Consider the following 25294-nt stretch of genomic DNA (forward strand, 5'->3'; position numbering starts at 1 on the left):
TTAAATAAAGAACCACTTTGGATTTGAACTATATATTATATTACCCTGAACAGCAATAAACCACATTCTATGCACATTTGCTCAGAAAAGTCTTCTGCAGCACAGCGGAGTGGTACAGGTTGGTACACAGTGGATTTCATATCTCATCTGGGAAACATTGACAAGCAGAACCCAGGCACACTACACGCTACATTGAGAACGAAACTCAGTGTGTTAATTGCCCCCAGACTGCTCTACCTCACCTCTTGGAAGTCAGTTTAAGAGTGACTTCAGGTCAGTCAGCATCTCAGCCTTCCTTTTTACAAACGGATGGGCTATATTTTGCCCACAAAATATACAGACAATTCACTTTACAGTTTGAGACTTCTCAACGATGTGATAAGGCACAATATCAAATGCAAAATGCAAGCAAGGAATCTATGGGGGAGGGAAATAAAATACATAAGTTTCTTGTCAGCAAAGGACAAAAGTCAAGTAAGAATTGGTGTGTTCATTCATCAAAGTGCAAATTTAGGCGATGAGCTGATTGGAACAGTGAAAGATTAACAAGAAAGAGAAATTAGGAAATCAGCTGTTGTTTTGGAAGATTTTTTTAAAAAAGAGAAGTGAGAACGGTATTTCAATAGAACAAAAATGAACTTGCATTTTTATAGTGCCACACATCTTAATAGGCGTTATACGAATTACTCTCAAGATTAGTGAGTCATTTTATAGGCAAAAGCAACAACCCTTTTGTGGACAGCAAGATCCCACAAATAACCATAAGATGAATGATCAATTTATATGAAGGACTGTTGGCCAGGAAACTAGGAGAAATTCTATTTTCTTTTCAAACAGTGTCACGGGATCTTTAACGTCCATCTGAAGAACAGATAACCTCAATCCTTGAAAAAAATAAGTATGGTTTTGATCAAATTATGGTTTTGATTTTTTTTAGAAGAATATGACTGCTCTGTCCTTTAATATCAGGAGACTTAGACCATAAATAGGGCGAGCAATTTATTTATTGCCTGAAAAAAAAGATTTCCCGGCTGGCACTAAAGATTCATGACTCAATTTTATGAGTTCATGTTCAATATGACTGGGCCATTCACTGGAGAAGTTTTAGCATATTTAAACCTCATGAAATCCCCACTTCAGGTGTGAAAATTGTGACATTTCTTAACATGTTCCTTGTGATACTTATGAAAGGCCTCAGATTTCACCCTAAAGATCACTTATTTCAGTTGTCATTTACTACAGAATAGCCAATTATTTATTGGCCTGCACATAAGGAATGAAAAGCAGGTCATCTTCCAGTGACCTGACTCTTCCATCCTTATGCTGCTATCCTGACTGGACACATGTTGGAGTATTGAAGGGCCTATTGCAAAAAATATCTGGACTACTTTTCAATCCAGTCAGGAAAAAATGATCTCTTCTAGATTACAAAATAAATTGTTTTTAACCGACCCTGTGCTTGATTAAACAATTGTTCTAATAGATTAGAAATAGCCAACATTGACAGAACATGCTTCTCGATTGACAAGCTTACTTAACCAATAAAATGTGGCTTGGGGGGAAGAGAATATACTTATGCTAGAGAAGATGCCTGCCACACAATGAGACTTTGCAATGCATCTGCGAACAATAAATACAAAGGTTACCTTGTTGTGATGGTACATTCAGAGGGTAAAGAGAGAAACAAGATAATAAGTTAAAAGTTAACTGGTGTTGATTTACCCTGTGGGTTCACCACCAATAGAGGAAATACACTAACCAGTAGTTAGGTGATTCCTGATAAATGGTAACCCCTGAACACCCATTCTGAAACAAATCGACGATTACTGTTGGGATAATGATGTCAGGGACTCTGTGGAAAGCAGTGTTTTTTTTCCCGGTCAGTTTCAATACTATTTAAGATGTCATCACTTCAGTTATGCCCCTGCTCTAGTCCAGTGTAAGTTTTGATGATTGAAGAGTTCTAGAAAAATCCAGTCAAAGTCCATTAGAGATTTCCTGATTCTATGTTGGGCAAAGCAGTACGTTAGATTTCAGACATGATGTCATTTTCTGCAGATTACTTACAAAAACCTAACATTTGCACAAACTGCAAAAGCCACTGAAAACACTTTCTCGAGATTTAGTAAGTCAGGACTCAACATGCAATGTACAGGAAATCCCTATTGGGTGTAGAACACTAATGCATCTAGACTTTCAATAATGGCTCCTTTGCCCAGTTTATGACATTTCTGAGCTGTTCGGTGTCAACAAAACACACCATTTAATTTTAATGTATACTGACAGAACTGCTGAATCCCCATATGTGCAGGCTTTGAGGGTTGTGGGTAGGGAGATGAAACTAGGCTGACTTTATTACAGCAAATCTGCACTGTTAGCATTCATTTGATAAAACGGTATTCACAAATGTCTCTGAAATATTTATTAGTTCCCCTGCATTCCTTTCAACTATAGCATCATGTAGTCTTACATTACGGTTAGACCATAGAACTTAAGAAAACTATCTTGTATATACAGTATATATATATATACATGTCTACCTTCTTGTCTCTCCGACCTTCTCCTCTGCTTGTCCACTGCACTTGGCAACTAGGGCTTATTACGCATTACCCCATCCTCTCAATACCACTATGGTTAGCTGAGCCTTCAGGTTCTACACCTCTAAAGTTTGGAACTCCCTCCCTTTACTCCTCCATCTTGTGCTCTCTCTATTTGTCTTAAAGTCTCACCTCCGCCTTCCCCCCTCTGCCTGTCTCAGAGGCTGACCCAGTCTTTGTAAAAGTACTCCGAGCGCAATTTTACTCTATGTGGAAGGGCACTGTATAAATACAAGTTGTTGTTAGTGTTGTACCACCACAGGCCAGATGAAATGTATTCTCCCTTCTGTGTGTGTGTGTGTGTGTGTGATTGCACTCTGTTTGGGATGGACACATATTGTCAGATAACAGGCAGCTCTTGCCAGTTTGGTGGGTTTAATTACAAGATGATGTTGTTAAAATATATATGAATCATCCAGCATTCTGTCAAATTGCCAAGGTGCACGATCCATCAATGCAACTCCATTCAGTATGTACATACAAAATGACTCAAAAGCAAAATCAGATGTTTTTTAACAAATTAAACTACATGGTATGTGCTTATTCTTTGAAGTACCGACCTCATTTTTATATCTATTATAACTTTCTTCCTGCTTTCTCTTCTCAGGCATAACGAATGCTGCGTTGTGCAAAATTATTAATAATTCTAATTCTACTTTCTACAAAGTACAATTAATGTCTCATTCAAAACATCATTGTAGATACAATCTGATGTTTAAAGTTGCAGCATCATATTATTTTCAGATTCCAGTCTCATTACATCACTCTGTTCCATCTTAATTAGGAAGTGATTTTGCAATGATAACAAAGAGATATCATGCACAGTATATAACTGCACTAATATGGATCTCATTTGCCCATGGGCCAATTTATACATCGCAAAACAATAATAAATTGGTCATTTTCAATCCACGACTGTTTGTGGGACGCTGCTGTGCGCAATTGGCTGCCACGTTTCGCCCACAAATATACAGTCAATTCACTATACAGTCTATTCTGTGAAGCGCTTTGAGACATTGAGAAGACGTGAAAAGCGCTATATCAAATGCAAGGATTATTATTATTATTTACAGCAATTTGTAGATACTGTATTTTGAAACACATTCCAGTTCCGGAGAGCCTCAGTGACCTACAAGAAAATATACAGTCTTGAGCACATTTAGCTTAAGAAACTGAGCGTATTTGCCGTACAGCTCTGACTGACTGACACTGGTGAAGCAGAATTCTAAAAGAATACTTGAAGGCCATAGCAACACAATGCTTTGAACCCTCATTGGAAGGACCCTGGCACCTGTGAAGATGGTAGAACACAAATTCATCCACATACTTCCATCATCTTTCATATGCAATATTTGTCCTGATGTTGGAACTGCTGAATGGAAAGTTAGAACAAAGAACAAAATCGTGGTCATTCTTATGCTTCCCAGTGGTCAGGTTTAAAACAACAATGTTGGAGACCTGAGGAACAGATTATCTGCTGCTTTCTTAGATGAGTTGCTTTTTGGTCAGCCGGGTGTCTGACACATGTGGAAACCCATCACCACTCTTAAGAGTAATCAAACCAAAGTGAGATTTCCATGCAACCCACCTACACATGAAAATTGCAGGACAGTGTTGAGAGAAAAGAGACAGGGAACAAATACAATACAATACGAAATTACATTTGTATAGCGTCTTTCATGTCAGGAGGACGTCACAAAGCGTCTTGAGTCAGATATCTGAAAAAGAAGGGATCTTATCTTGAAAAAAGGACACACTGGCTGAGATTCCACAGGCTTAAAATTGCAATTTTTTGTGATGAAAAGAAAAAATCAAGCACCAGCAGCTGTAAAATATTGCAAATCAGGCATTATAAACCTCAAAATTTGAATAAGTAAAATACTGACGTGGTTTATAGGTTACCAGGGGAATGAGAACCATAGTACTGGAGGTGACGTTCCGTTTCCTTGAGTCTTAAGAGTTGTGATACCATTGCTTCTACTTCTTGTAAAAGGATTTTTATTTTACTGTCAGTTTTCATTTTCATAGACATCATCCTTACAAGCAGCAAAAAGCATTGGATTACACCCATTAATTCAAAACAAGGCGATCAATCTCATTTTTTATGTTGTCGTCGTTACTATATGTTACTCCAAAATCCTGGAGCAAATTGCTTCGTTATTTTTAGATTCCTTAAATCAAATTAACTTCCCTGGCAGGTTAAAAAAAATCTTGTTTTCATAGAAACCGAAGGATGGATCAGTGGAATACAAACAAGCAAGATGAACTGTAAATTGATGAAGATGAGATATTACACGTAAAGGAGATTAGATGTGTTTTTGTATAAGAAGGTTTTATAGGAAGCGTACAAAAAAAAAATCAGACATTGTGCCAAGTGATATCTTGTAATCTGGTCACAGCCCAGCTCAAGTTTTGTGCGCCGTTCTTGTAAAATCGCTGAGTAAAAAATCCCTTTGAGAATGGGGATGAGGTTTAAAAATCAAATTAATACTCAGGACTAAATCCTCAGCGACAGATCGGGAAGGAAAGCTCATGTCTTCTGATCTGATCCATTAGATGTTCTTTTGGGATTAGGATAATTTTGTCACTAATCCCCATCTTGTTTCTCATTTGATGGACGATGCTCAGAATTAGTCTCCAGAGAAACATTCATTGACTCTTAAGAGCTCCGCTTTGGTCATCATAATAATATTCCTTGCATTTGATATAGCGCCTTATGACATCATTGAGACGTCTCAAAGCGCTTCACAGAAAACACTGTAAAGTGAATTGACTGTGTGGGTGAAACGCAGCAGTCATTTGCGCACAGTTTACAATACAATTTACATTGATGAAGTGCCCTTCACATTGGGAGGAAGTCTCAAAGTGCTTAAACATGATTGTACACATGATAAATGTATCATTTTACCACTTTTTTTTACATCCTTAAAATAAATTAAAAGCAATAAAATTAATAATTTTTTGACAAGGATAACATTTCAGTCTAACATACACATAGATGTACCCACAACCATTCAGTGAGACACTCTTTGATGATACCACTTACATTTTAATTGTTTTCTCACGAGTTAGAGCCTGCTTAAACAAACCTCTTTAATATTCCTCTTGCCTTCAAAGTCAAGTGGTCTGCTACTCCCAAGTGATATTTTGTAATCTGGTCACAGCCCCGCTCAAGTTTTATGCGCAGTTCTTGTAAAGTCGCTGAGTAAAAAATCCCTTTGAGAATGAAGATGGGGTTTAAAAATCAAATTAATACTGAGGATAAAATCCTCAGTGACAGATCGGGAAGGAAAGCTTGTTTCTTCTGTTCTGATCCATTAGATGTTCTTTTGGGATTATGCTCATTATGCATCATTGATATTAGTTTCAATTTTATCAGTTAAATGTGATTGTCATTAGAGTCTATTACACATTTAAAAAAATATTTTAAAAAATATTACTTTTTTTATGAAGGAATTTTCTATTTTAAAGACAATAAAATATCGCTATTTTTAGGAATGAGCATTCCCATCCCCAATTATTTTATAAGAATCATATTTCATTCTGGTCACACTTACAAAATGTTGTTCTCATTAAAAATTCGAGTTCCCATCTAATCACCAAACAATGTGGTTAAAAAAACATTAATTGGGTTTAGATTTTAACATGATTCCAAAAAAAAGGAGTCTATAACATGCCAAAACACATCAACTTTATTCGGATTTCAGATTTTATAATTTTAACGTACACTCTCGTAGTTTTACTGCTTTAAGTCTTTTTTTAAGTCAAATTTTCTGCAGATTGCCTTTCCAAAATATTATTGTTAAACGCACCGATTTTTGAACATTGTCTATGCTACATTTTTGTATTGAAATTTTTCCAGCAGCTCAACCTGTCTGTCCATTATTGCTTTGCTTCCCAAAGGACTTTTTTTCATCGAATTTCCCTCCACAGTCTATTCCTGGGCTGTTCTTTCTAAGTCTCTGCTGATCCAGAAAACCCTTCATGAAGTTTATTCTGCTTTGACTACAAGAACAGGCTGATTAAGTTCACAGCTAGGACACACTACACAGCTGCACAACATACACACAAATGAAAGGTCACAGTGAATTAGCCCACCCATATTAGTAAGCAGTTATTTTACAGTAGAGTGGTGCCAAAGCACTGCACAGTTTTGAGAAGTCAAAATTGCCACTGATATTTGTGTGATTTCTTGCAGTAAAATGAATGGCAATCACGACCTCCATCATTGAAGGCAACACAGGCAACACAGAACTGCAAATAATAACAAGCTTCTTGATGTTTTCACATTAGGGCCTTAACTTTACCCTGATTTTTCTCTGCCTGATTCCATGAAAAAAAACCTCTCCATGGCTCCTTTATTCCCTTTTCATTTGTTCGATGACGAAGGCAGATGAATCAGATACTGTAGCTCAGTGGTTAGAGCACTCGCTTTGCAAGTGAGAGACCTGAGTTTAATTCCAGGCAGAGGGCGAAACCTTGGGCAAGTTTCCTTATTCCACACAGAGCCTAATAATAATCCCTCCAAAAAACCAAAAACAATAATTAAATTGGTCATTTTCAATCTACGACTGTTTGTGGGACATTGCTGTGCGCAATTGGCTGCCGCGTTCGCCCACAAATATACAGTCAATTCACTTTACAGTGTGTTCTGTGAAGCGCTTTGGGACGTCGTCCTGACGTGAAAAGCGCTATATCAAATGCAAGGATTATTATTATTATACTGAGGGAACACGAATTATAAAAACTTTGTCAGCTGATTGAAGAGGCTCAGAGCTTATAAAGCTGAATACTTAACGCCACACATGGATAAAAAAGGGGTAAAATGGGAAACTCAAATAAAACTGTTCTCAGAATTGGAATGAAAAGTTTGTAACACTGACAATATAAGTACCTTGTGATGATAACAGCAATTGTTGATGTCTCAATAGACTCACATCCTAACTGCTTAAGGTCTGAAACAATATTGTAGGTAGAAAAACAAAAATGGTCCCAAGAATAAAACGGTTCAGATAGAATTGTAATTTTTATAATTGTTATTACCTTTTGCTTTACAATTCGTCAGTGTTGATATATTCCCGAGCCATATTAGTGTCATTACAATATATCTTAGCACCAACCAAATCAGCATTAAATATAATGTTGACTTTCTTGAACACCCCTAATGAAACCTAACTAATGTAAAATAAACAATAGATGCAGAGAAAAGAATGACAGAAGTCAGAGCACCAAAAAACAAGAAAAGGAAAAATAGATCAAACAACAGATAGCACCGCTCCACAGAGTGGAAAGCTGGGTTTGCATCGATAATGCTCCACAGGGCGAGTTACAGATCTCAGCCATACTGTGTGGGGATCAGCGCAAAGGTCAGGCACAGACCCTTAGGAGGCCAAGATAGTCAGAGGGTCAGGGTCTCAATTTCATACATCTTAACAGCAATGACGATAGAGATGCAGGAGCAGATTATCGGGATAACTTGTAAACCACGAATAGAGCCAAGAGAGAGAGAGATTGAGAGAGAGCAAGAGAGAGAGAAGACGGGGAAACAATATAACCTTAAATTATGTTTATTTTAACAGAAAACAGTACACTTTAAGGAAAACTCCTTGGACAATAGGTTTAAGCACTCCATGTGAAGGGTGCTATATAAATGCAAGTTGTTGTTGTTTACAATAATTCTCTCTCTAATACCTGACCTCATAGTCTGAGGGGTGGGGTGGTGGGGGCAATGGATAGGTTTTTGTGAGCCATCCTAGGATTAGAGTGCTAGTATGGGATTAGAGCTGGTATGGGATCAGAGATAAGGCAACTTTTTGACCAACAACTATCATCAGTATGTGCGTACTATAGAACTGGCCATAAAACTATGATTACGTATGAATTTTAAACATATTTTGACATTCAGATTGCATTTGAGGTGTAGGTATAATGATGATTTGATGAGCAGTCTTTTAAAATAATGTCGTCGCTAATATATTTCGACAGAAATACTAAAAGCATCCCAATTCATCAGAGAAATGACTGCTGATTCAATATTAGTATGCTATTAAGAAGGCAAGAGTGTTTGATATTCAATACTCGTCTCTTGTGTAAACTGTGAACCAAAGCTATTCAGAGCAGTGATCACCAAACAAGACTTTGAAAACAGTTTTAATTTCAGAAACTCTTATTAATTACAATATATATATATTTAAAAACTCTTTTTATTGAACTAATGACAAAGATTGTTTTGGTCTTTGTTTGAACTTGGCTAATGCAAAGTGAATTATGCAGCAGGTAATAAATTAAAAGAATAATGTCCTGCATTTGCTTTAATCTGTACTGCCTTTCCATTATCTTCCCAAGTCATATAAAACCATCAGATTATCCCCAAGGGATATTTTAAACTCAATGAGCCCTATGTTTAAATGCATTTATATCATACTGGAGTATTTGATTTCTTTCTTATTAATTCAAATAAAGGGTGAAATTACAGCATTACATTTTCTACATCTTCCAGATGTTAATCTCCTTTAGAAATGGGACCATTAAGAGGATAAGGAGAACTGGGGCTTTTAGTGTTGTGTCTTTGACTATTTCAGCGATTGGAGCTTTGGGTTGTTGTAGCCTCTCAAGTATTGCTTTGTGTGGAATGTCCCTTCTTTAGACACTTTAATGGTAAGTCAAAGGGGAGGGCAAGTCTGTATCCTTTTAAATGTTTATTTTTTATATACATGTCCAATTCCCTTTTGATAATCATAAGTTTTGGTTGGACAAATGGTGTTAATAGTCTTCCATAAAAAAAGAATCTTCAAAGTTTGCATTTCTCTAAACCTCTTCATATTGTTTCTCCCTATTTTATCTGAACAAAACCCTGCTTGTTTTTCATTGTCCCCATTATAAGTATATACTGTAGATAGAAAAGAACGGAGGTACAGTGAAAATGCCAACGGCTAAAAAGTGATATTTTCTTGTCAAATAGAAAAGAAACACAAATCACTGGTTTTCTTGGACAAAACATAGAAACTGTTGATTAACCAAAGGGCAATCTAATTCTTTGGTACAACACCAAGATGGAAAGAGGTCACTGAAGCTATGATTTCGTTTGCATTGAAATGCAAACATCGCTTGTCACTTTGCATCCATTAAGTCAATGTGTGAGCCAACTGTGTTAGACACCTGGGAAGTTCAAAAAGCCATTGCTGTATGGAGTGCTTGCACCATCTCAAACATCAGCATGAATATTTTATTTATTTTATGCAAATAGAATTTTTTATTTTACCAACACTGATGGTTGTGAGTGAGGCAACCTCGGAAATGATGTTCATTCCATTGTAATAGAATGAATCTGTGGTTAATTCCACATGCCCAAATATATAGTCATGGATCACTGGTTTTATTGCAAAAAAAATGAAAATATGAAAATAAGGTCCTCAAAATTTCCTAATAAAACAGATGTTATTTAAAAGGTACAGCCAGAGAATTCTTTGTTTCATGGAATCAATCTGAATCTTTCCTTTCACTTGTGTCTATTCCATCAACGCTGTTCAAATCATAAATATCCTCATTAAAGTTTAAATTACAATCAAGTTTGGAAAACCATTCTTTCTTTGGTTTAGAGTTTAACATTCTATGACTAAAGACATAAAGTGACTACCAAGTATTTTTATTTTTGAATGTTTCCTGAATAGCAGAAAGGAAAAACAAATTCCCCACTAACAGAACAATTTCCACAGCTGAAAATGTAATGTGCCAGCAGCTGTTTGTATTATCAATATTTTGTTTGCCCTATTCTTACAAATTTGACCCTCCATAATGCATTTAACACCAGAACTCTTCCCCTTGGGCCTGAATAAATCCAACAGAGCACCTTCACGTAGCACCACGAGATAATGCACGATTCAAGCTGAAAGTGAATAAGAATCTCAGTGCCGAGAATGAACTTCTACTCAGTGGATCAGCTGTCTGGATCAGCTGATCCAGATTTAATGATCAGATTTAATGAGTTAAATATCTCAAACGGAGTAGTGAAAACGCAAGCACCATTAACAGGAATCAACAAAAGAATTTGCCAACGTTTTAGCTAAATTAATATGCGTCAAAATAGCCTAGTGCCATGCTGTTGAAACATCTTATTGATTGAAAATGGAATCATTCCAAATGCGTTTTGTAACTAAATGATCCTGAAAGCCAGCGCTGTGCTCCTAAGTGATTTTCCATCTGCATATTATGTGTTGTGTTGGGAATAAAGTAAAACTGCATGTGCAGTTTTAAAATAGAGAGGTCTATGAATGATACATGCTTCTATAAAATTATATCTTTAGTGAGATCTATCTATATTATTTATATTTAGTTTTTTTTTAATTCACAAGAACTGATACAGAAAAAAATTCTTTAAGCTTCAGTTCAGCTTTCGGTAAATGAAATAGGATGAAATAAAGGGACGCATTTCACCCTGTACAACAAGGACATCTTGTGGTATTCCTTTAAATTACAATCATCATTTATATTGTCTTCAAATCAAAATCCAATGTGATGCATTGTAATGCTATATTTATGCAAAGCCATTTAACTCCCATTAGTTTAGTGTTGCGGAGCGCTAAGCCAATTTATAATTACTTCTCTACTATGAATTGCCCCCTGTAACTCAAATGGACAACAACAATAAATTACGCTGGTAAAGCACCCTTCACATCGGAAAGACTTCCAATTCTAGTGTTCTGTTCCATCATCTTTTAAATAACTTTCCCAATGACTTAGGAAGGGAATATAAACCAGGACAAACAGAAGAAAGAATCCATGTAAATATAAAATAGCAACAACAGGCTTCAAATGAAGTCACCAGTGATTATTAATCAATGTTAACAACCGAACGACAAATATCCATTTCAACTAATTCATCAGAGATCATTGTTATCTGTACATATGAACTTTAATGGAGACAACACATTTTATAAAATTGTTTGCATTTGCAGCATGATGTATAAAGTAACAACATTCATAGTCAACCCAATTCCATTGAATTAAATGTTTTTTATAGAATCCTATTAAGGGGTTCAGCATCAATTGCAGTATTTGGATTCAGACTGACCCATATCAAACTCAAGTGTACACTTCAAATAAATGTGAAAATGCAGGTTATATTTTAACAAAATTCAAATTCACAGAAAATGTATATTTTTTAAAAAAGCCTTTCTTTTTGACAATAGACAAAAAGATAGCCATTAATCTCCATGGTATTATTGGCAAGTTATTCAAAGTAATGCTTTTTCTTCTGTGCAAAAATTTGTGATGTACAAACTTTGTATAGGTATTTAAGACTTTTACAATTGCATAATGCTCAAGTCATCCAAAACATTACATTGAATATACGCGAGTGTTAAACAGAAACTGACATTTATTTGAAGGAATAAAACATTATGTTTTAAATAGGTTCATAGATTTTTTTTTCACCAAATATTATCGTGAAGCACAGTCAGACCTCCCTGGTCATTTTCATTACATGAACTTTGTTTAAAGCAAGCGTTTTTTTTAAATAAATGTTGCTTGTCAAAAGCACTTTTTATCTAGCTCCACAAGAAGAAATAGATGGCGGACTATTTCATTACTTTACTTCTTGCTCCGGGAATGATCACATCCGCGAAGGCTTTGAAGCTGCATTGTTGTGTACCCTGAAAGAAACCATTAGCAACCATGCTTAACATCGTTAGGTGACAAAATGCTGCAAATGAAAAAAATCTATGAATTATCATCTTATCAGCTGTAAACACTCTGTAGATTCTGAATTGACTAGATACAGCACAGCCATGACCGACCACTTACTCCACATTTAGTTGCTTCTTGATAAGAAATGGAACTAATCAATATTTTTTTTCTACAGGCAAGAACCTCTACATTTTACAAAAAAGACTGCACTTCATGGAACAGATTTTGAATCGCAGTAACACTTCAAGTAGTCAAGCCACATTTAACCTCCATAAAGATTAGTTAATGAGTTTATCCTCACAAATCATTTTAGAAAAGTTGAGTCTGGAGGTGACAATGAGGGGTTCAGCTGTGCTGGGAGTCAGGTAAGGATGGAGGTGGAAATAAAATCAGATTTAGTCAAGGACCAGAGATAAGAGTTTGAATGAGAGATGAGGGTCAAACAAAAGAATATGCATTAGTTACGAGAGCTGGGCTGGGTAAGTTGATAGAGTTGAAGCCCGAGGCGAGGAGGTACCAGCGGGAGCCAAGCAGCTTTCATTTTGCTGACATTTAGTTCATTCAACAATTAAAATGTGGATGATTGCTTTAAATTTCAAAGCTAATGGCTTCTCTGCCATTTGCTAAGATCTAGAGTAATAATAAAATAGTAATATAGGTATAGTACTGAACACGTTCACATTTAATTTAATTATTCAGGGAACAAAACGCACAATCACTTTCACCTAAACAAGCAAGAGCTTCAATGTGATGCTAAGATGGCATTGATAGATCGGCAGTAAATATCTTGAATTAACTGCTCCACTGTGAGTGCTATTGGTTAACATACATTATTTTTTAAACAATTAGGAACATATAATTCAAACAGGATAAACTGTGTACCTTCCATCTTGTTCTTGGGTGTGATTGAAAGTGTGCATATTACGAGAAACTCCACCTTGCTGCTGTGTGAAAGAGGAAGGTTGATAGTTTGTTCCACTTTTAATCTGTCTGAGGGTATTTTCTGAATGTGCAGCCCGAATATTAGAGACCAGGTTAGCAGCCAGGTGCTTGTACTTCTTATCTGCAATGAGAAAGGTGCAAAGGAGATTTACTAGGATGGTACCAGGAATAAGGGACTTCAGTTATCAGAAGAGGCTCGAGAAGCTAGGTTTATTCTCCTTGGAGCAGAGTAGGTTAAGAGGAGACTTAATAGAAGTTTTCAATATTATGAGAGGATTCGATAGGGTGAACAAGGAGAAACTATTTCCACTGGCGGATGGGTCGGTAACCCGAGGACACCAATTTAAAATAGTTGTTATAAGAAACAGAGGGGAGGTGAGGAATTTTTTTTNCCACACAGCGAGTTGTTGAGATCTGGAATGCATTGCTTGAAAGGGTGGTGGAAGCTGATTCGATAACAACTTTTAAGAGAGAATTGTTTGGGGTGGACAAGTTTGCAGAGCTATGGGGGAGTGGATTGATTTGTATAGCTCTTTTCAAGGGGCCGACACAGACACGATGGGCCGAATAGCTTCCTTCTGTGCTGTATAATTTTATGATTCTACGATTCTATGATTTGTTACAATAATATAAATCGACACATTGGGTCAAATATCCAAATTTCACAAATCAAATCAGTGCATCTAGAAAGGGAAAAAAATGCAAAGGAATTTGTCAGAGGCAATCCATGACCCTTGCAGATTAGTTGGTAGTTTTAGGGCAGGACAAGCATAACTGTTTCTTACTTTTAGCTGTTTCCTGTGAAATTGAGTCCCCAAAGGTATGTTGAACATTGAACTCCTGTCCTATTAAATGCTGCACTCCTCCTTGTAGCGTAACATTGGTCACGCGCAAAGGGCTGGGTCTTGCCAGCTGTGCTACAAGCCCGGGCAATGTCATTTCCATAGGGGAACTTGTGGTTAAGATCTGTGGATCAAAAGAGAGAAGGAATCCAACATCAGTGATTTTCTGAACAAAATAAACGTTACCGTTTGAGTTCCAATTATTTAGCAATAATCATCCTTCCATTTGATACACAGCCTTCAATGTTGAAATATCTCGAAGAGCTTCACATGCCATCAAGTGTAGTGACTGTGTAACAGAAAAACCAAATTTCTAGCGTAACATAGCCAAATTGTAAATTTACATCTTTACACAGGTACAAGTTAGACACTTTGCCATCCATTAAACAATCAAAAGTAAGCCTTACATTCTGTTCACAAAGTTGAAGTTCAGATCTTTCTCTCTCCTCATAAGTGACTGCTAAACCATCCAACAGTTGTAACCTGGGCAATCGAAACAGTAGGAATGGGCGATATAATATTTTACGAGTTACCTGAAAGAAAGAGGTAGATCATCTGAATGAGTTTAATTTGGCTACGCTCATGCCTTCCACCAATACAGTGCAGCTAAGGTATCACATTCTTCTAGATAAATAGCCTCAAGTCTTTGATATATTTTCATATTGCTAAACCTTCAATATTGTTCAGTCCTCATGAGCAAATAACCAAAATACTCAGGTAACAGAAATTGCTCTCATTTGGAATTTATAAATCCCTCCTTAATAAAAATTCAAAATTTGCATGTAAGTTACCTCTAAATAATTGTTAGTAAAGTAAAACCTGCAGAATATAGCCCAATAGCAAAAGAATATGATTATGTACATCTTAATTTTTCTCTCTCTTTAACTTCTGTTCCAATTGGCCAAAAGGCTCTAACAACCTGCGCTCTAGTTGACCACCAGAAGATGTACAACAATGACCCAAGTTGACTCGACATCAATTCCTCTCCCGAGGGGCGAGTAACTTGCTCACACCTTCTGCTTCCTTTTGACAGAACAAACACCAGGAAATCACCATAGGGGAAATCTTACGTGTTGTGTGTGTGGTGGAAGATGGGAGCAAGACCACATTGTGATTAAATGTAAATGTAACTGGCTCACTTTAGAGTAAAGAGGTTTGTATTAGGGTTTATATATGAACATGAATGTCATATTTGCCGCATGTTTAATCTCTCAAATCAATTAATAATAGTAGTGAATAAGCGACAGGTCCTACAATAGGACTATTTTTCTCATGCTTTAGCACTGAAACTCTTAAATGTTCTCTGAGTTCAAGGCTGTATTGTCTGGGGATTGTCTAATCCATCACTGCTGCTGGTTCACACATTGTCTGACTAAAGTGCATCATATTCCCTTTGGATGTAAAGCACAAAATGTTACATTGCCCAGTCTGATCAATTCTCACATACAAGAAAAGGGTTTTGGATTGTTAACGGAAGGTAGCATTAGCTGATGTGCAGTGCATTCAAATAAAGGTGATGCATTTGGTTTGACTTGTGATCACTGACATATTTTCTAATATGTGCTATTTCACAATGAATTTAGTGGAAATTGAATTGTGCTAACCTTCCACAGATTACATTACAGTTTTAATCTTTCATGAAAATATTATTTAGCTTCAACTGACTCGAGTTGCCAGCTTTCAAAAAGACGTACTACTGACAATATATTAAAATCAATTGTCACAGACAAACAGTGCCGTTTTTAACGAAGGCATGAAATCTCTTATTTCAAAGAGATTTCCTTCACCTATCTCCATTTTTGTCTGATCTCTCGGATTACACATCAACTATGACTGAGAATAGGCTACTCTCCACTACTGGACATCTGTAAGGAGGTATGCTAGAGTGGCCTGATTAAGAAACTCTTTGTTTATTCCTCTTCCCCAAGGAGTTGCACCATTCATCAACAATTAAGATACTCAGCTGTGAGGAGGCAGCAGCTATGAACCTACAAGGCACTGCTCCAAGACTAATGTTGATAGTCTAATATAGATTCATTTTATCTCCTCAAGCATTCTGGCTAAACTTCAATTTTATTAATACATGTTATAGGAACTTAATACTGTAGGTGAGTGCAACTACAACTGAGTTTCGCCCACAAATATACAGTCAATTCACTTTATAGCATATTCTGTGAAGCGCTTTGAGACATCTAGAAGACGTGAAAAGCACTATATCAAATGCAAGGATTATTATTATTATAATACCATTTCGAAACAGTTACAACAGAAAATGACTGTATTTTATGACCTCACCTGAACACTTCAATATGGTTATTTTCTTATCAATGCTCCCTCTATTATTGTATTGCTCTTCATGTAATATATGCTAAGTTTATGGATATTCACAAATCTCAATTGCACAGAACAGCTTGTTCTGATATCTGTAATGCTACTCAGCACCAGCAAAAGAAACAAGTAAAAAAAATACAACTGCCCCTCCATCAACAACTCCTTGGCATATATTGTAAAATATGTGATGGATAATGAAAGCGATTTCCCACTGGCAATCCCATCTCATTTTGCTAATCAAAAATCAATAAGCAATAAGATCATTGGTCACTCCAAGACACCTGATATTCTCTACTTAAAGACAAACATTTATTAAAGGGTTAAGTGCAAACAGACATTCCACAATTTTGCAAAACCCACAAATAAAATCGTAAGACTTACAGGATTGTCAATCATAGAAAGCTCTGTCAAATTTGAGAGTCCATCAAGTTTTTCCAGTGAAAATATGTCCTGTGTCAAAAATAATATATATTTTGGGAGATGGGAAAATAATAAATTCAGAAATAACAAGCCATTCAACAAATTAACAAAATACCAACAAGCAGTTAGTTAAATTTAGGCATTCCCCATACTAGTGACACTCAGCAGGTTTAGCAAAGGCTTAATACAACAACAAGGTTATGCATACATTTTGCTTGCACATATATCTTGGGCTCCATTTTCTTCAGCTTTACTTGCAAGTCTTAAATCATTTCAACTTGCATTACCCATTGGTTTTCAACGTAGCCCCTTTTTTCCAAAAATATAAGCACTTTTAGAGTGAAAACAATAAGATTTCACAGCTGGAACACGATGCCACATTAATCCTTTCATTTCCTTTAAATCTATGTAGCAGTCCGAAATAATCATTCCTAAAAAAANGTCTCAAATTGATGTTAATTAAGGAGGCATTCAAAGTCTGGATTTCCATTCCCTGGTTTATGTTCAGAGCTGTCATTCAACCATATGGCAGTGACTCTGGCCCCTGGCTACTCTCTCGGATGACAGGCTGTTAAGTAGCGCAATTGGCAGCTCTACAGGTAAATATGTGCAATGAGCATTTCATTATTGTATTTTAGTAATTATAGGGACATGGGCAATATTTTAGAACTAAAGAGAACACAGCTATAGGTGAATGAAAATGATTCCAGTGACACTAATCTGAGTTCAAATCTCCTGTTGTGGAACTTTTTTTTTACTAAGTAAAATAATTTTGTTCGGAGAAAATAGATTAGAGAAATATATATATACAATACATGGGAAGCTGGAATAAACAACATGTTTCATTCCTGGGATGCTTAGTATGATTGTTTGGGGACATTCATTTATTCATTACAAAGAGCAGTCGCAAGAATATGTTTATTTTAAAAGGAGAATTTTAGCTTATTTTTCATTTTACAGATATTTAATCGCTGGGTATCTGACACATGTAGAAATCCATTACCCTGCTTAAGAGTATCCAAACCAGACTTAAGAACTCTACATACACATGCCACCACCTATGACATTTCCCATTTGGAAATGGATGCACCCTGTTTACCTAATACTGGTACCTCATCAAAGTGGCTGTTCTAAATATGTGACCTTGGCAGTGAATGGTGGCAGGTTATTCAACTATTGGGCCCAGCGCAGATGGGTCTTTTACTTTGGTTACAGAGTGAGCTCAATTGCAGTGCTACATCCATAATGCTGTTCAAAGGATCTTACCTGAACTTTATTTGCACCAAGAAAGAGTCGCTGTAGTTTCACCAATGGATTCAAGTAATTAAGTTCGCGAATCCTATTTTCCTCTAGATGGAGCTCAACAAGAGCACCTTGGCTCCAGAAAGAGTTTGCGTTGATCATTTTGATTCGATTTTGACTTAACATTAGTTCAACAAGGTACCGTAAGCCATCAAGGCCTTCGATCTGAGTGATATTGTTGCCTACAATATAAAGCACTGAAATTGGCCAAATGCTGGGTTTGATGCCAAGAAACACACATATAAAGAGGCACATTCGCTCATGTTACAGATTAATTCCATAAGAATATAGCAACTCAAAGAGCTTCACAAATAATTACTTTTGAGCGTAGTGACTGCTTTTGTAGGTAAATACAGCAGCCACTTGGACCAGCGAGGTTCCACAAACATCCATGAGATGAATGACCAACTAATCTACAGGGTGACCAAAAAGTCTTATTTTTCAGCTTCCCTATTGTCTAAAAAAAGTCATAACTTCTTTAAGACTTATTCGACATTGTAATGGTATCATGACTTTTTGGTCACCCTTTAGATAACTGCTAGCCAAAACAACAAGAAAAACTGTCTTCTCTTTTTAAATAGTGTTATGGAATCTTTAATATCCACCTATTAAAGCAGATAGAACCTCAGTTTTAACATCTCATCTCAAAGCCAACATCTATTACAATGCAGCACAGGTATACAACATTTTAATTCATGATAAGTATTGTTTACTATCTCGCAGATTGAAATACTCATTTACAACTTCGCATTTTTGGAGGAAAATAATAAAACCAAATCCATTTATAATGACTGCAATTTAGCCGCCAGATAACCACTTACCTTGCAAAAACAATGTTCTCAGATTTGTGAGTCTGCTCAGCTCCAGTTGAGCCAGGTTAGAAATGCCATTGTAGGCTAAATGAAGCACTTCTAAACTTTCCATTACTGGAGGAAGTAGCCCATAAACCCCAACATCTCTGCAATTAGAACAAAGAGTGATTGATTATGTAACACAATAAATCAACAAGCTACAATTTAGTTCGAGACTATCAAGAAGATCAAAGTGCAATTCAGAATCAGGCATCAAAATTCTATTCAATGGGTTAACAAAAATGGAAATTGTCAGTATCATACAGTTAATAATAAATTTGGCACTCGTGTTACATCAGAATAGATACCAGCGCAGAAGTCCACCTTTGAGCACAATTTATCCTGTAACTTTCATTAATGTGGTTAATAGACTGTGATGTAAGCTTACTCTTGGAGATAGGCTACATCAAATGTACTCACTTGTTGTCAATAGGATTTATAATATTAAATATAGCTTCTCATAATAATACTGCAGTCTAATTTATGAGATTCGCAAACACAGTGGAAAGTATAAATCTTTGCAGTAGCTTCCCACAGGAAATAACATGGGTGGAGCACACAATAAGAGTCGAAGGAATGGCTTGAATTAGATTCTTGTTCTATGTTTTTTTATGATCTCATTCTTCTAATTGAAGAAAGAAGCACAGGGTATGGATGGCTCAAGCAGAAAATTACATAAAAATTTTAAATATCATAATGTCTTAAAAGGCATTTATTTTTTGAGAAGTCTGCTTTTAATGGTAACCCGGGAATCAAACAGAGCATTGTACAGGATCATTTGGTCTCTGAAGTTGTTATGTAAAAATATTGACCCAGATTTTCCCCATTTTTGGCAGTACTGTAGCACAGTGTGATGGAGAGACTGTAAATTTCTATTCCACTGCGGTCAGTGGGCTGGCAGCCAAGAGCATCAGGATATCAGTGAAAGCCATTCCTGGCAGGTTTTCTGCACTGTGGCTTCAATTTTAGTGGCCCGTGGTTGGTAAATATGTACCTTAGTTATAACTAGATTTTCTTTTTTTTGTGAACAAATATATGAAGAGTAGAAAAGACAGTTAATATCAATTTGTTGAACCTGTTTTGACTCCAGTTTCAAGATGCAATCATGTGTGTGTTTTCCTGTTTCATTCAAACTAGTTTGAAAACAAAACAGGAGAAAGACTAATCTTTCAATTCTCTTCTCCCTCCCAACCAGATCCTTTGACCTGTAGAAGCTTTCTATTGCTGAAATTGAAGAGAAATGGAACATGTCAAACATGATGATGATAGCATGGGTTGCCTGGCAAGAGAAAATCTAGGTCAATCATTTTTTTTTGGTGATAACAAACTAAGTTGATTCAGTCGAGCCAATAATTTACCTGATGCCCTTGGTTTGCTGTCCATAACCACTGGAAGTCACTTTCTGCTGGAGAAGTTGTCTATTAGTCAAGTGAAGTTGAGACTTTTGTCTTGGGAAGATGGACTCAATGTGGTTGTAGTTTAAATGAAGAACCTTCATAATAAACAAAATAATGAAATAATTGGATTTTTGGGTTATTAACCAGAGGCTAATAAGAGGTTTCTGTAAATTATTTTAACAACTACGAAATATAAAGAACCAAATGTAATCTGACATTGGTGGTAATTTGAGTCATTTAATAAAATATAAGTTGCAAGGAGGATAATTTAACAGTTTCAAACCTTGGAAATGAGCCATTTGACTTCCATAAATGAGTCTATGGACATTAGCAACACCAGTGAGGTGTAAACAACGAATATGTAGTTTGTAGTGGATAGCATTTCTTGTTATCACTAGTATCATTTATTCGCAGAATTTGGAAAAGAACAACAAAAATTATCTTCATAGAACTGGAAAATAACACACTCACTTTGACAGTAGGGAGAAAGATAAGGCCACTGAAGGATGTGAGGTTATTTCGCTCCAAATTGATTCTCTGTAAATGTTCAAATTTCTTTGGAGGTCCAAGATCTACAGTTCTGGTAAATGTGGAGGGAAATTTTTAATGCTGTAGCTGATATTATAACCACATTGTAAATTCATTTGTGACACAATCCTCATACCGTATTTACTATTTATTAAGGGCTTTATGACTACTTTCTCAAATAGACTATTGGGCTCTCTGTCAAGGTACCTTGTCCTTTAATGATTCCAGTCTGTTCTTCATCTCTTTATTCACAATATATTGTATAATGGAACTATGAACATGGCTGTGATTACTTTGTGCCACTGTTTAAAACAGAACTTTTCTTTGTCATGTTAAAACTTTTAATTTTTTTCAGGTAGGATCAAGTTGCACGTTGGTAATTTCCAATTACCACACTAATATACTCTATTTAATCAAATTAAATAAATAATTAAATCTTACAGTTGTCACAGCATCTTTCGATTCGGGAGGACGTGTCAAAGCACTTCAGAGTTAAGTCCTGTGACCGTGTATTTTGTAGGTGAAAAGTTACTATTTTGTGCTAAAGCAAACAGTCTTAACTGTAAGCATGTAAAATACTTTGAAAGATCACAATATAGCAACAGTGTGTAGTTATCAAGTTTAAAGCAAGCTTTTTTCAAGAAAAAATCATTATATTTGGACAATATGCTTTAGCACTAGTACCAATATGTGTTACTTAATACAGTACTACAGTACCTGATTGCATAATCTGGTAACTCCAGCTTCAAGAGCTCTGAGACATTTGAATATCCCAGTTTCTCTGCAATCATGTCAGACGTGAGTCTACCTCCAAACACATCTTTTGCATTTTCGCATTCTGTTGATTCCTGAACATAGATATAAGATGTCAGACTGGGTCATATTTTTGCAGACTTGATTTTTAAATTTATTTTTGACTGAAAGTATGTACAGGAGGGGCAGCCCCGATAGTGTAGCGGAGTGAGCAGCCATTTACGGACCGGGAGCTTGCTCCTCGCTGAGATTGCTGGTCTCAGGTAGGCTGAATGGGGAGGTTAAATTGGCCGAACCTCCCCAGGGAAGGGAAAAACTGCCAGGGTTCCCATTCCTGTTCCTTCTGCAGCATCCTCTACTGGATGTGTGCACATGTGGCAGCTGGGTGGGGAGAGATCAGGCTCGGTTATAACACCCTCTATTATTCGTGTGCCCCCTGACACTCACTGCCAAGTCTCACATATGAACCATAGCCATTTGGGTGCGGTACGAGTTAGGGCAATCAGTGCCAGTACCTATCAAGAAGAGACCAGACGACGAGCTGTGTCTGGTATATATCATCGAACATAATGTCTGGTCAATACTGCTGCTACTTTATACATCACTGCATACGTTATGGCTTGGAGGCATCCAAAACATTGGCTGTCCAAACCTCTCTCCAAAGCACAGCCAGATCTAGAACTGGAGAATCAGAACTACTTTATGTGTACGGAATCCTCAGAACTTTCCACGAGCATTAGAAAGTTAAGGTATGGGAATCATTTATAAAATTATTACATATCCTGAAAACTCTAGGATAAACTTAAATCTATGGTGACGGGGCTTTGATTATTTGAACCAGTGAACCAGCACATTATCTTCAGTGTGAGAAATTATTTCTGTATCTTAAATGATCAAAGTTCTAAAGTATGTTTACAGTAATAAAGAAAATAAGTCTGTGGTAACTGAATGCAGACTAACCACTGCTTGTCCATCAAGAGCCTTCAGAGCAGGTAGATGGTAGATGATAAAGAGACGGTAATTCTCCTGTGTATTGACCAATGGGTTTCGATACAAGTCCAATATGACAAGGTTTTCCATTCCCTACAAATGCATGAAAAAAATACAGTCACTACACTTTACAGTATATTCTGTGAAGTGCTTTGAGACGTCTCAAAGATGTGATCAAATGCAGGGATTGTTTATTATTATGAAATGGATGACAAACAGTTCAATTCATGTTGCAATTCAAAAGGGTGTTTTGAGAACAGATATCTTCCCATGATACCGAAACTAAACAGAAACTGCTAATTAAGTGACATTAGCAGCAACAGAAAAGTTTTATTTTGTTGTTCATAAAAGTACATAGTGATATTTACCTTCAAGTAGTAGATCTCACAGTTGTTATTTATCTGGTTGTTGGCCAAATAAAGCTCTATTATGGAGTTGACTTTGCGAAAACAGCGTAATGAACAAATCTGGTTGTTTTCCATCGATAGGTGATGGAGGTAGGGTAGTCTATCCAGACCACTATCTTCTAAATTACTCAACTGATTATTCCCAAGGTTCAGGCGAGTTAGCATTCCCAGTTTCGAAATTCCTGCAGAAAGAAACATGTAAATTAAACTAAAAATGATTCAACATTGAGGATCCTAAATAACAAATCAAGGTATAACACAAAAGATTTGTGAATGACTATAACACGTTTTTATTTCCCACAATATTTTGACGACTGATTTATTTGGAGATGTGTCATGCTCACTAAAGGTGTCAGAACCAGTTAGCTCTCAAACCAACAATCAATGTCACACTTCACTTATGTCTTTTCTCTGCACATTGTCCATTGACATATTCTGGAACAGCACTACTGATCACGGCCTGCATTTGCAAAGCTGTGCTTATCTGTTTTTCAGACTTCAGGCAGACTTCACAGAGATAGACTACACATAAAATAAGCGAAATTCTATCAAAATATGAGTACTACCTTCAAGTTTAGTAATGCAATTATTTTCCAAAGAAAGTTCCTCAAGATGGAGGCAGCGATCCAAGCCTTCAATTTTACGGATTATGTTGCTGTTAAAGGAAGCCCAACGCAAATTCACCAGCCTCTCTAGATTTGTAATCCGTGAAATATTCTGTCCATCTAAATTTACTGTTGAGATCTGTGAATAAAAACACTAGTATATAAAAGAAAAGTAACAGTCTGCTATGTGTGCTATAACATATCCCTTTCTATGCCAGTGTAACTTGCTTACACATAAAAAAGGCCATCATTTTAATTAAAGACCCTCCTAAATTTCCATCCAAAATATTTCTAATGAACTCATCTCTAAATGTAAATGTATGAGACTAGGTTTCTGGACTTGGATTGGGACAATATATTTCTGTTAATTTTAGAAATATATACAAGTATTAAAGATGATAATATTTATTAAACTCATAGGGAAAGTTATTTCTCCCAAATGTAATGAATGGAATTCAGTCCAAGTTTGTGAATAATCTCAAAGTGGCCATCCATAACGTCAAGAAGGTATTGCCTTACAATTGCAAGTTTTCGAGAGATTATTCCTCAGTTAGAGAAATACACAATTATCGATCAGCTTGCACTAACAGTTATTGCTTTGTTCATTCATATCTGTCTGAATCAGTTTAATAAACAGAAGATTAACAACTGAATGAGCAGCACAATAAACTCCTGTACAAATCAAATGACTATTCTAAACTGACATAGTATTATTCTGCAAAAGTCCAGTGTCTTTCTGATTGATTTTTCTTTGTTGAAACATTGCAGAAACTAGGTTACGGTTCATAAAGCCTTACTTACCTTGGCTAACCAGCTTGAGTTTTGTTCAAGGGATGGATTAGGTTTGCATTTGCTGAATTTAGTCAGCATCTGGGCACAGGACATTAAATTGAGATAACGAGGCTGTACTTTGTCAGTTCTCGAATTTATTAGTAATAAAACCTGGCAAAAAGAGGGGGGAAATTGTCAAATTAATAGGTGATTTGAAAAAAGTCAAATATGAAATTAATTCTGACTGGTGATAAGTATGATAATGAGTGCGAAGATTAAATAGAAGCATTTTGTACAAATTATCTAGTGTACAATTTTACAAAGAGGTCTAATTTAGGAATTAAGTTAACTTTGTGTACAACAGGTGTCCATAGATATGTAATTATTCACCAATATAAAAATGCAGAATATCTGGTTGTTACATAATTATGGACATTCATAATTTTCCACTGGTATTATCACCACAGGCACGTGTGTATGTGAGTGTGTCCTTGCTTGTGTGTGCCTGTGTGCGCGCGTACATTCATGTAACTGCTCACTGCTAGCATGCACATGTTGTATAGACATAATTGCACTGTAGAAAAATGATGCTCATCATTAATATAATGCATCTGGAATACAGTTTAACGGTATGATTAATCTATGCAGACTTTCTGCTTTCCAGGGGTAATAATTCCTCCAACAACAACTACAAAAGTATTTGGGCATTCAATCCACAACTGTTTTAGGGACATTGCTGTGCGCAATTGGCTGCTACATTTCGCTCACAAAAATACACAATAGGTCCACGTTACAATATATTCTGTGAAGCGCTTTGAGAAGTCTCAGCAGCATGATAAGGTGTTATATCAAAAGCAAGGATTATTATTATAGA

At 36.2% G+C, this 25294-nt stretch overlaps 1 protein-coding gene across 1 annotated transcript in view; it reads right to left on the bottom strand.

Moving 5' to 3' along the window:
* The window catches only part of lrrc9 (leucine rich repeat containing 9), a 44043-nt gene that overhangs the window by 472 nt on the left and 18277 nt on the right, over positions 1 to 25294 (bottom strand). Inside the window, exons 21-33 of the mRNA XM_007903826.2 lie at positions 24451 to 24591; positions 23611 to 23788; positions 23006 to 23226; positions 22608 to 22730; positions 21612 to 21742; positions 20838 to 20946; positions 20328 to 20461; positions 18940 to 19076; positions 18083 to 18300; positions 16778 to 16846; positions 14473 to 14598; positions 14009 to 14189; positions 13164 to 13344 (exon numbers count right to left, since the gene is read on the bottom strand). Of these exons, the coding sequence (XP_007902017.1) occupies positions 13164 to 13344; positions 14009 to 14189; positions 14473 to 14598; positions 16778 to 16846; positions 18083 to 18300; positions 18940 to 19076; positions 20328 to 20461; positions 20838 to 20946; positions 21612 to 21742; positions 22608 to 22730; positions 23006 to 23226; positions 23611 to 23788; positions 24451 to 24591 (1949 nt within the window). The remainder of the gene's footprint in view (positions 1 to 13163; positions 13345 to 14008; positions 14190 to 14472; positions 14599 to 16777; positions 16847 to 18082; positions 18301 to 18939; positions 19077 to 20327; positions 20462 to 20837; positions 20947 to 21611; positions 21743 to 22607; positions 22731 to 23005; positions 23227 to 23610; positions 23789 to 24450; positions 24592 to 25294) is intronic.

Source organism: Callorhinchus milii, unplaced genomic scaffold, assembly GCF_018977255.1.
Source record: "Callorhinchus milii isolate IMCB2004 unplaced genomic scaffold, IMCB_Cmil_1.0 Scaffold9, whole genome shotgun sequence".
Taxonomy (NCBI): domain Eukaryota; kingdom Metazoa; phylum Chordata; class Chondrichthyes; order Chimaeriformes; family Callorhinchidae; genus Callorhinchus; species Callorhinchus milii.